The sequence below is a fragment of the Myotis daubentonii genome, chromosome 1 (assembly GCF_963259705.1).
Source record: "Myotis daubentonii chromosome 1, mMyoDau2.1, whole genome shotgun sequence".
Classification (NCBI taxonomy): Eukaryota; Metazoa; Chordata; class Mammalia; order Chiroptera; family Vespertilionidae; genus Myotis; species Myotis daubentonii.
In genome coordinates, this window is record NC_081840.1 from 184,744,821 (window position 1) to 184,757,295 (window position 12,475).

The following is a 12,475-nucleotide window of genomic DNA, read 5'->3' on the forward strand; positions in this document are numbered from 1 at the left end:
ACCTTCTCCAATCTGGGACCCCTTTGGGGATCAGGCCTAACCCGGCAGTCAGACATCCCTCTCACAATCTGGAACTGCTGGCTCCTAACCGCTCACATGCCTGCCTGCCTAATTGCCCCTAACCGCTTCTGCCTGCCAACCTGATCACCCCCTAACCGCTCCCCTTCTGGCCTGATTGCCCCCAACTGCCCTCCCCTGCTGGCCTGATGGCCCACAACTATCCTCCGCTGCTGCAACCCGCCTCCTCGGCCAGGACCTGCCTCCTCCACACAAGGCTGTGGAGATGCCAGGACCAGCCTCCTCCTTGCCACACAGAGCCACGGGACCCCAGGCCTCACCGCATGGAGCAGCTGCCAGGCCCCACCTCTGCTGTGCACGTGGCCATCTTGTGGTGGCCATCTAATGACGTCGCACGAGGGCGTTGCGCGAGGATGTGATGCCAACTAGGCTTTTATTATATAGGATAAGCCAGGTTACTTAAAGAAGTCCTTTCCTAAGAGTGAAAGCTGCATTCAATATTATATTGTATTAGTTTCAGATGTACAGCATAGTGGTTAGACAATCATACACTTTACAAAGTGGTCCCACTGATATTTCAAGTACCCACCTGGCACCAAACATAGTAATTACAATATTATTGACTATATTCCCTATGTTGTATTTTACATCCTCATGACTATTTCTTTTTTTTTTAATCCTCACCTAAGGATATGTTTTTATTTTATTGACTTTAGAGAGAGAAAGGGAGAGAGAAACATCAATGTGAGAGGGAAACACTGATCAGTTGCTTTCCATTTGCTTCCTCAACAGGGGATTGAACCCAAAATCCCTTGGTGTAAAGGATGATGCTCTAACCAACTGAGCCACCCAGCCGGGGACCAATTTGTACTTCTTAATCCCATAACCTTTTTCACCCAGATTCCCAATCACTTACCTCTGGCAACCATCAGTCTGTTTTCTGTATCTATGAGTCTATTCCTATTTTATTTGTTTGTTTTGTTCTTTAGATTCCACTGTAATTAAAAAATTTGTTTTTAATTAAAAACATTTTAAGAGTAAATGCTGCATGACTCAACCCACAGTTCTGAGAGTCATGTCTTAGCTAGTGACTGCTATAAAATAAGAGATACATCTTACTACATGAATAACTGCATCATCTAGAATGAAAATATTATTTGTTGCACCTAGAAAATTAGCTGACACTTGATCAGAAAGCTGGCTATATTTGTGAAATGTTAGCTAGGGGAAAATTCATTTAGACTTGTTAAAATACATTTTTATTGATTTCAGAGAGGAAGGGAGAGGGAGAGATAGAAACATCAATGGTGAGAGAGAATCATTGATTGGCTGTCTCCTGCACGCCCCCCACTGGGGATTGAGCCTGCAACTCAGGCATGTGTCCTTGACCAGAATTGAACCCGGGACCCTTCAGTCTGCAGGTCAATGCTCTATCCACTGAGCCAAACTGACTAGGGCTTAAACATATTTTTAATCTCCTGTCATCTTTAGATCAAACTGACAGGTGGGTGGATGGGTTAGGCTTCATGATGCACATTTGCAAAGAAAAAAAACAATTGAAGCATAAACAGGCCAAAAAATATGTCCAAAATCACAGAGCAAGTAAGAGACAGATCTATCCTATCTAATAAAAGAGAAATATGGTAATTAGTGTACGACCGCTACCCTTCCCATTGGCTAATCAGGGTGATATGCAAATTAACTGCCAGCCAAGATGGCGGCCGGCAGCCAGGCAGCTTGAAACTAACATGAGGCTTGCTTGCTTCAGTGACGGAGGAAACCAACGTTCCCCGCCTGCCTTGCCAGCCTCTGAGCCTGCAGTTTGAAACATTGTTACAAATATAGAAGCTAAACAAAACCCCAGAAACCTGCTTTCAGTGAGCCGGGAACTCAGAGCTGGAGTTATACATTGTTTCGATTATAGAACCTAAACAAACCAGATACCTACTTTCAGCAGCAGAGGCCACAGAGCTGGAGCCAGAGCTAAAGCTGGCCCAGAATTAAAAAAAAAAAAAAAGGAACAATTGGGAGCTTCAGCCCTCAGCCCCTCACCCAGACTGGCCAGGCACCCCAGTGGGGACCACTACCCTGAAGGGTGTGTGACAAGCTGCAAACAGCCATCATCCCCTCATCCAGGCTGGCCAGGCACCCCAGTGGGGACCCCCACCCTGATCCAGGACACCCTTCAGGGCAAACCAGCCAGCCCCCACCCATGCACAAGGCCTCTATCCTATATAGTAAAAGGGTAATGTGCCTCCCAGCACCGGGATCAGCGGAGCCGCGAGGCCTCCCGGCACTGGGATCAGTGGAGCCGAGAGGCCTCCCGGCACTGGGATCAGCATGACAGGGGGCAGCGCCCAAACCCCCTGATTGCCTTGCGGCTGTGTGTGACAGGGGGCGGGGCCACAACCTCCCTATTGGCCCTGTTCTGTTCGTGACAGGGGAAGGTGCCCCAACCTCCTGATCAGCCCTGCTCTGTGCCTGATACGGGGGAGCTCCCCAACCCCCTGATTGCCCTGCGGCTCTGTGTGTGACAGGGTGCGGCGCCCCAACCCCCCACCCCCACGGGCCCTGCTCTGTGTGTGACAGGGTAGAGCCATAACCTCCCCATCGGCCCTGCCCTGAGTGTGAGAATGGCGGCGCCCCAACCCCGTGATCGGCCCTGCTCTGTGGGTGATAGAGGGCAGTGCCCCAAACCCCCCTCGCCCCCACACACACACAGGCCCTGTTCTGTGTGTGACGGGGTAGAGCCATACCCTCCCCATTGGCCCTGCCCTGAGTGTGAGAGTGGCGGCGCCCCAACCCCCTGATTGGCCCTGCTCTGTGGGTGATAGAGGACGGCACTCCAACCCCTTGATCGGCCCTGCTCTGTGTGTGACAGGGGGTGGTGCCCCAACTCCCCTATCGGCCCTACTCTGTGAGTGACAGGGGGGAGCTCCTCAAGCCCCTGATGGGCCCTGCTCTGTGTGTGACAGGGGGGAGCTCCCCAACCCCCTGATCGACCCTGCTCTGTGCATGACAGGGTAAGGAGCCCCAACCCCCCTGATGGGCCCTGCTCTGTGCGTGACAGGGGACAGCGCCCCAACTTCCAGATTGGCCCTGCTCTGTACGTGACAGGGGGCGGTGCCCCAACCCCCCAATCAGCCCTACCCTGAGCGTGACTGAGGGTGGCATCGCAACCTCCCAATCCGCCCTGCTCTGTGCATGACAGGCGTGGCGCCCCAACTCCCCAATCGGCCCTGCTCTGAGCCCGACCAGGGGCTGCACCTAGGGATTGGGCCTGCCCTCTGCCACCCGGGAGCAGGCCTAAGCCGGCAGGTCGTTATCTCCCAAGGGGTCCCAGACTGCGAGAGGGCACAGGCCGGGCTGAGGGACCCTCCCCCTTCCCCCCGAGTGCACAAATTTTTGTGCACTGGGCCTCTAGTATATATATAAAAGCCTAATATGCATAGTGTCCCTCGGGAGTTCGACCAACTGGGAGTTCAATCGCTTGCTATGATGTGCACTGACCACCGGGGTGGGGGGCACAGAATGAAGGCCCTAGCCAGCAGCCAGCAGCCGTTAGGGACCCTACCCATGCATGAATTTTGTGCACTGGGCCTCTAGTATACTATATCTCTAGATTCCCAACCCATTTCATCATCCCCTCAAGTATAAGGAAAACAAAGCATTGCATGATCTAAAATCAGAAGCTAATCTCAGCTCTGCCAAGAATGACAACTGTAAGGGCCCATCTGCACTTTGGCTTTTGCTCAGGCTGGCTATGAAGGGTTAATTCAAAAGTATGTAACCAGTATTATAGGCATTGTGAGCTTAGGGAATCTTGTGGGAGCTCAGTGAAAACTATGAAAGGGAAAACTTTGCTCTCCTCTCCCATACTTTCGAAGGAGTATTATTGTATATTAGCTGAGGGGATTCCCAGTCTACAGAAATCATTGAATTCCTCCTACTGCTTTTAAGGAAATTTCTTTTAAGCACATTAGTTTCTCGGAAAGCATTTTTTTTTTCTGGGTCTATAAGAAGTCTGCTGGAGCAGACTTTTTCTTTTGGACTGATGCCATAATTAAAAGCTTAATTATGGCATTGGAAACTGAAACTAAGATGGGATACTTCCTTAACTTCTATTTCCTTTCAAAACTAGACTCAGATCAGTGAATACTAAGAAACTTGTCAAAAGCAATATGTCTACTGATACATATCCTAGGACAAAGGAAACTAGGGAGAAAATAAACAAATGGGACTACATCAAAATAAAATGCTTCTGAACAGCAAAAGAAACCACCAACAAAATAAAAAGAGAGCCAACTACGTGGGAGAACATATTTGCCAATGAACATCTGATAAGGGGTTCATTTAGAAAATATATAAGGCACTCATACAACTTAACAAAAGGATGACAAAGCAGACATCTATACTTTCAACATTAAATTTTTTAAAAACTGAGAGAGCCCTAAGCAGTTTGGCTCAGTGGATAGAGCGTCAGCTTGCGGACTGAAAGGTCCCAGGTTCGATTCTGGTCAAGGGCATGTACCTTGGTTGCAGGCACATCCCCAGTAGGGGGTGGGCAGGAGGCAGCTGATTGATGCTTTTAACTCTCCAACCCTCTTCTTCTCTGTAAAGAAATCAATAAAATATATATTTTTTAAAAATGAGAGAGAAAAAATAAGCCTAGATCATCAGTACAGAGAACCACATGGGTAAATAGGAAAAATAGTATAATTGTATCTTTTAAGTCTTATTTGAAAGATAATTATATCCTATATAATAAAAGCCTAATATGCAAATTGACCAAACAGCAGAACAATTGGCAGAATGACCAGTCACTATGATGCGCACTGACCAGCAGGGGGCAGATGCTCAACACAGGAGCTGCCCCCTGATGGTCAGTGCGCTCCCACAGGAGGAGCACTGCTCATCCACAAACCAGGCTGATGGCTGGGGAGCAAAGCAGCAGTGGTGGGAGCCTCTCCTGCCTCCACGGCAGCGCTAAGGATGTCCAACTGTGGCTTAGGCACATCCCCCGAGGGCTCCCAGACTGCTAAAGGGCACAGGCCAGCACTAATGTCATGCACCAGGCCTCTAGTGTTTAATAAGAATCAACTAAATAAAAAAATTTTTCTCATTAATAACAGATACTTAGTCCACTTAGCCTCAACTTTCCTCTTTGCTTATACAGACAACATCTTAACTGAGAACTTAGATACTAAGAAAAGCAAAATTATCACCATGTATCTATTTTATTGTTCAATGTTGAACTGTTCAGAGCCTCTTTCATCCATGAGGTCAGACATTTCTCTGAATATTTTTGGCATTTTTACTCATAGTCCAACTTTTATTCTGCACAAGCAGCTAGTGGAATGGCTTTTCCATGTCACTGTTTCTTATAAGCTTTTCCCTCGTCAGAAGAAAGCCTCTTTGCTGGGTGAAAATCTTCTGGGTTGTATTAGTCACTGACTCATTTCCTTTCCTTTTGTCTTTTTAGTTTCCCACAGCTAAATTCACTGATTTACCCATTTAAAAGCTTAGTTTTGTTCCAATCCCTGGAACAAACTGACCTGGAATTCAGCAGTCTAGCAATTTCTGCCTGCCCTAAGCAATAATTCATTCACTGTTCTGATGACAGAGTTCCTGCATTTGAGGTTCCAAGTCTTATGTGTTCCCAGTTTGCAGATACGGGCTTTTATCTTGGCCTCTTCACCAAGTTTTGGGCCAGAACATGACAGATACACTAGCCTAATCCTACAGTAGCCTAAGCATTGCCTTTCCCTGGCCTACCTCTACATTGTTTTGGCCTAGCTAACTATGAAAAGACCTCCCAAATATTTTCTGAGGTTCCCCAAGTATCACCTGCATCAGATTTCCCTGTAGAGTAATGCCTGCATTTGGAACAGTGTTTTTCATCTTGCATCTCCTGTTACCAATCCCTTGCAAAGAACACAACCAGACTTGGATACTGCTGAACATCGCTATCAGGCCCAACAAATTTTACTATATTGGTATCACCTGCTTCCTGCTGATATTATCTGCAGTGAATAATTAGACAAGTACTAATGCTAAGATAAGACACAAAGTTTTGCCCTGATCTGTCATCCAGTGGGAATAGTGCAAATTTCAGTTGTCACTGCTATCAGTTTAATGGTTAATACTTTTCCCCCTTTGCTTTGCACTTGACAGTCTTCTTAGAGCTGTACCCACCTTAAATCAACCTCTGTTTCCATCCTGTTCTCCCAAGGTCTTTCTCTACTAATGCCCCTTTTATTTTTAAATATATTTTTATTGATTTCAGAGAGGAAGGGAGAGGGAGAGAGAAACATCAATGATGAGAGAGAATCATTTATCAGCTGCCACCTGCACGCTCCCCAGTGGGGAGGGAGCCCATAATCTGGGCATATGCCTTTGATCAGAATCCAACCTGGGACCCTTCAGTCTGCAGGCCAATGCTCTATCCACTAAGTCAAATTGCTAGGGTATATTCCCCTCTTTTATATGTATTTCTTCAAAAAGCATCCTTTGTTTTTGCAACAATCCTATTGTAGCTATGAATCCTTTTCTTACTCCATTCTTAATGTTATGTTTTTATTCAAGGATTGACTGTAATCCATGAAATTTTTTAACTAACACATCAGAAATCAATTATCCAAATGAGTATTGTTTTCCATCAAAATAGTTATGTTAGAGGCTATTCATTTATTTTAATGATGTTATGAATGGCCAAAACATTTCTGGAATTCTTTGACACTTGCGAGTTTCATATCTTTAACCTTCTTCAAGAAGACCAAACCTATTACTTTATATATTTTATCATAGAGGAATGCCTGGCTAACTTACTATCTCCAAATATTAGATTTACCTACAAAAGATGAAAAATTGCTATTACTGAGGAATTTTTAAAAGTTGATTAGAGTCATTTTTTAAAAATCACTTAGCCTTTGAAAGTAATTATAGAAGTTTAAAATAAATGTTGAGAAAAAACATCATAGTTAGGGTAAACAGATGGCAACCTTTGTATGACTTAACACAATTATCTAACCTCTAAAATTATTCTTCCATATATAAAATGAAGATAACTTCTTACAGGGTTATTATAGGAATAAAATGAGAAAGTATATGATATCTCTGAAATACATATAAGTGTATTTCAGTGAATAAATATAAAATATTCCTAATTATGCCTTATAACTACAAATTAAGATGGACTCAAAACACAATATTAAACCCTCCTACAAAGGAATGTCTGTGGTTTCCTATCTTTGGACACGTAAGAATTGGAGGCAAAGAAATGTGGACTTGGAGAAGTCTAGAACCAGCTTGCTCCCTGCAGGCTGAAGATCAACCATCCCACATAGAAAAAAAAAAAAAAAAAAGGAAACATCAATGATGAGAGAGAATCATTGGTTGGCTGCCTCCTGAACACCCCCCACTGGGGATCAAGCTCCCCAACCCAGGCATATGCCCTGACTGGGAATCAAATGGTGACCTCCTGGTTCACAGGTCAATACAACCACTGAGGCTGGCTGGGCAGGTTGTCATTTTTTAATTTGAAATGTTAAGAAAAAAGAGGTCAGTGCTCCTGACTAAATAGTCAGGAATTGCGTGTTTTAAAAATGCTTGTGGCACACCCATTGAAAATCACTGTCATAGAACAAAGACCAAGTTTTTTTCATCTTCACATTCCAGGTGTAAAAATGGGACTAGATCAAAAGACTCTAGTTCTAGTTGTGGCTCTGCCACTTGGTAGCAAATTATGTAAATTTAAATTCTCCCATCTTCACTTAGCCTGTCTGTTAAAATGGAGTTAATAATGTTGATTGATACCTATGCCATATAAAAAAAGAAAAAAAGAAAAAGAAAAAAAAACACAAAAAAATCATGGTAAGACGTTCATCCTAAAACTATATTCAGGCCTTTGACTTGAGGATTAAGTTGACATTTTTATTTTTTCAGGAGGTTCAAGATGAAAATCAAAGATCCACTTAAAAATTACTTCTACATTCAATGAAGTTCTGTTTTTCAAGAAATAGTTCATGATTTGGAAAGTGAAACCTAACTCGCTTTCATGGAAAAGAGGGGATGGAGGGAAATTCCATAACTCAGAAGCCACAATCAATATAAATAAACTTTCAATTATTTAACATGGGACTTCCCCAAGGAACAGAAGGCAGGTTTAGCTGAGTAAACAGTAATGTTATCCAATCAGAGTTAGAGAGGAAATGTGCCTTTACGAATAAATACTGCATCCTAGCCCCGTGTCTTCTGAGACATTCCTCAACTGCACAGACATTCTGAGCCTACTGCAGAGGAACCTCCAGTCACAGCACCATGAACCAAAGAGCTGTTCTCATTTTCTGCCTCATCCTTCTGACTCTGAGTGAAACTCAAGGTAAGGAACACCAAGGGATATTTAAAATAAAGTCAGAAATAGAACTAGGTGTAATTTCTACAAATATAGAAATAGTGTATTTGCAGTTTTACAGCCTGCCTATGAATGAAGGGTAAATGAACCGAGATTCCCTCTGGTCACAGAGTTAATAATCAGAGAAGCAAGTGGAATAAATGAAAGGAGGAGGAGGTGGGAGCAAAAGGGGAAGGGGAAAATAAAGATAGAAAATGTGAAGGAGTGAGGAGAAAGAAAATGACACAGATACCCCCTTAGTTTGCTTAATTAATCATATGAACTATGCTCAATGATATGATCTTAAAATCAATAAGTTGCCATTACATTCTTTCAGATAATTAACTAATTAATCATTCAGAGCTGTTTTATAATGGAATAACCCCTTCTCAGGTTGACTATGTGATGACAAGGGATTATAGTTTCTGCTAAACACCACATCAGATGCCTAAGATGAAAGCTGTGCTAACCTCCCCTGCTGTACCTGTCTCTTTTTCTGCAGGAATACCTCTCAATAGAACTACACGCTGTAGCTGCATCAAGATTAGTAATCAGTCTGTTAATCCAAGGTCCTTAGAAAAACTTGAAATGATCCCTGCAAGTCCATCTTGTCCACGTGTTGAGATCATGTGAGTAGAATATCCCTGATGATAATTTCCCTGGCTGTAACCACATAAAAATATTTATTGATCACAAAAGCAGTAAAGGGTTTGTGATGATTCTAACACTTCTATATAGCAAAGGGGAACATGTAGAGTGAAACTTAAATATCTTAAAAACTGTATATTCCATCTGTTTATTGGCCCAACATATTTTATATATTTTCACTCCTATTTACTTCCATAGTGCCACAATGAAAAAGAATGGGGAGAAAATATGTCTGAATCCAGAGTCTAAGATCATCAAGAAAATACTGAAAGCAATTAACAAGAAAAGGTAGGTTTGCTGTTGCTTGCAGCATAACTGTCCTTTAAGAAATTTCAAATCCTGGGAAGTTAGAAATATTTGCATTGAGCTTTTCGGTGGGATCCTGGCTTAGAAGTGTGTTATCAATTTGCCCTCTCCTCTACCTCCAGTTATTTATATACCAAGGTGCCATCTCTGTGGTATCAAAAGTTACCCTGACTACCTGTCTAAAAGTGTCAAGGCACTTCAACCTTGAGGCAGAGCTATAACTATCCAAGCAAAGCTGCCAAACTTCCCCCAAGCCTTTCCTGGCCTTAAAAAGGAACACCTGAAATCCACAGTGATTGTGTAGCAGCAGGAAAGCTCACCACACACTTCACCTGAGGACTTGGGGTTATCTGTGAAATCAGTAAGTTTCAAGTAGAACACAGATTGAAGCCAGAGTTAAGAGTGTCAAACTTTTACACCTTCTTTCTCTTCTTCCAGGTCTAAAAGATCTCAAACACAGAGAGAAGCGTAATCACTGCACTGCTGATAAGGATGGACCATCAGTTCCTTACATACAGTATACGTCAAGCCCAATTTGTCCCTGGATTGCAGTTCTCCTAAAAGGTGGCAAACCAGTCACCAAATTAGCTGCTATTATTCCTGCAGGGAGGTGGACGGTTCATCATCCTGAGCTGTTCAGTAGTAACTCTGCGCTGGTACTATATTATAAGCTATTCTTAGGTGCTATGTTCTTAGTGAATGTGCCAAATCCTAGCCCTGCTTCCTTCACCTTTCATATCTTTTAAATGTTATTAAGGGATCTTTCTGCCTCTATGTAACCAAAGGTCTTAGAATCTCAAATAACTAAGAAGAATGCAATCGAAATGATAATTCTATATGCTTTTTAAAGAAAGATCTTCACTCCTTGGGCTTCTACTGCCATCCTTGAAAGGGGCTCAGATTCTTCTGGTGGTTGTATGCTCCTATATGTGTGTGTGTGTGTGTGTGTGTGTGTGTGTGTGTGTGTGTACACATATATAACAAAATACATAGAAACTAGAAATGTCTGAAAATGTATGTGGAAACAGTCTTATTTAATGAAAGACTATAAAAAGTAGAATTCTTAGATGTATATGTTTTTTACATTGTTTTCAGTGTTTATAAAATAACTTGTATAAATTCTACAAATGAATGAGCAAAGGAAGAAATTTTAAAATCTAGGTATTTTCTTTGCATATTATGTAAGACAAATATGCTGGTTGTTTTTCAAAATAAAAATGATGTGCTCTCTGGAGAGACCAAAAAATAATAAACTAATTACAACTATGATGAAGTGTCTGGTGGGTCATTTGACTGGGACATTTATTTCATGAGATGCTGAAATTGGAGAATGCATAGCCTAGAGAAGTTGGGATGGGTAGAGGACAAATGAATTTGAAAACTACCATATTCCTAAAAGAGAGAAAACATGGACAACAGTGGGGTGACTGAGGAAGGGCGGGGATGGAAAAAGGCATACAGGGTATAAATGGTGATGGAAAAAATAAAATAATATTAAATTAAATAAATTTTTAAAATGAAATTACCATATTCCTAACTGTACTCTCCCATCATACAAGGTTCCTTCAGAATTGATATGGCATAATTGACACGTCCTGAGCTTCAGATCTTTAAAGCCAACTTTCTATGAGACATCTCCACCAGGAGATCCCATAGGAACATCAAACTCCAAAATAAATTAAATTAATGTCCTTCTCCCCAAGATCTATTTCCCCTCCTCTATTACAGTCCCTAGTTTACTAGCACCATCATCCACTTAAAGCTGAGACTCCTTCTTTCCCCCCACCTCCCATATCCACTTAGTCACTAAGAAGATATTTAAAATTCATTTAACTGGCAAATTATTAGTATCAAGAATATATTTTAAAAGCCCTATGAATAAAAGAGAAAAAGATAGATAACATTTGAAAAATGAAAAACAGAAGTGAAACAGAAGGTTTGGGCTTCGATTCTGGTCAAGAGCACATGCCCAGGTTTTGGGCTCGATCCCCAGTAGGGAGAGTGCAGAAGGCAGCCACTCAATGATTCTCTCTCATTGTTGATGTTTCTATCTCTCTCTCCCTCTCCCTTTCTCTCTGAAGTGAATAAAAAAAATTTTTTTAAAATATGTCCAACCTCATTAATAATTAGAGACACGTCCATTCAAATCATTATGGGATACCATTTTATATCACCAGCCTGGCAAAATTTTTTAAGTTGAATAATACCAAGTGTTAAGAAGGACTCAGAGCAATGAGGAATGGCCCCCTACACACACACACACACACACACACACACACACACACACACACACACACTATTGGTGAAAGAGAAAATAGCTATGACAACTGTGCAAAACAGTTTGGTATACCCTATAAAATTTCACATGGGTGCATGGCTATGTCCTAGTTATTCTACTGCTATGTATCTACACAGATAAACTCTTGCACAGGACATATGTGAGAATGTTACAGCAGCACTGTTTATAATAGCAAACTCTTGACACAAGCCAAATGCCCATAAATAGAATGAATAAATAAATTACAGTGTGTTAATTCAATGGAATATTATGCAGCAGTGGAAATAAATGAAGTAAAACTGTACACCACATAGATGAATTTCAAAATGATCTTGCACAAAACAAGCATGTCACAAAAAGGTACATGCAATATGACTCCATTTACTATAAAGTTTTAAAACAGACACACTTAACAAGGTAGTGTGGAGTTAAGACATATATGATGAAAACAAACAAAAAACAAAGGAATGATTTCCATAAAATTCAGGATGGCGATTACTTTAGGAGGTGATATGGTAATTCAATCAGGGAAGGGCACATAAGGGGCTTCTGGACTATGACAAAGTTCTATTATTGACCTAGGTAGTTGGTACATAAGAATTTGTTCTTTAATCTGTATCTACACATTTTAATTTTTTCTAACACAAAACAAACTAAGAAACAAAAAACTCTTGAAGACACCAACTGTGAGGTGTCTTCATGAATATCAAGCAACTTCACATAGAAAACTGGAGGAATAGGACTATTACTGGAGGTGTAATGTATAACATGGTGACTACAGTTAATAATGCTATATTTAATATTTAAAAGTCCCTAAGACAGTAGATCTTATA

At 41.8% G+C, this 12,475-nt stretch overlaps 2 protein-coding genes and 1 non-coding gene across 4 annotated transcripts in view; 2 read left to right on the plus strand and 1 right to left on the minus strand.

Annotated features, from left to right (window-relative positions):
* ART3 (ADP-ribosyltransferase 3 (inactive)) overlaps positions 1-12,475 on the minus strand; it is a 121,690-nt gene that overhangs the window by 90,805 nt on the left and 18,410 nt on the right. The window lies entirely within an intron of this gene.
* LOC132224913 (small nucleolar RNA SNORA38) lies at positions 7,234-7,364 on the plus strand. The gene has a single exon (XR_009450763.1). It is a non-coding gene; the product is annotated as a small nucleolar RNA SNORA38 (small nucleolar RNA).
* CXCL10 (C-X-C motif chemokine ligand 10) lies at positions 8,068-10,633 on the plus strand. The gene is made up of 4 exons (XM_059668116.1): positions 8,068-8,398; positions 8,913-9,039; positions 9,257-9,346; positions 9,803-10,633. Exons 1-4 carry the CDS (start codon positions 8,338-8,340, stop codon positions 9,834-9,836), a joined length of 312 nt encoding a protein of 103 aa, XP_059524099.1. The 5' UTR covers positions 8,068-8,337; the 3' UTR covers positions 9,837-10,633.

Bases quoted from the DNA above. Each gene is read 5' to 3' on its own strand.
- CXCL10 (XM_059668116.1), top strand. From the start codon at position 8,338: ATGAACCAAAGAGCTGTTCTCATTTTCTGCCTCATCCTTCTGACTCTG. The intron at 8,399-8,912 runs GTAAGGAACACC...CTTTTTCTGCAG, and splicing joins GACTCTGAGTGAAACTCAAG to GAATACCTCTCAATAGAACT. The intron at 9,347-9,802 runs GTAGGTTTGCTG...CTCTTCTTCCAG, and splicing joins AAAGCAATTAACAAGAAAAG to GTCTAAAAGATCTCAAACAC.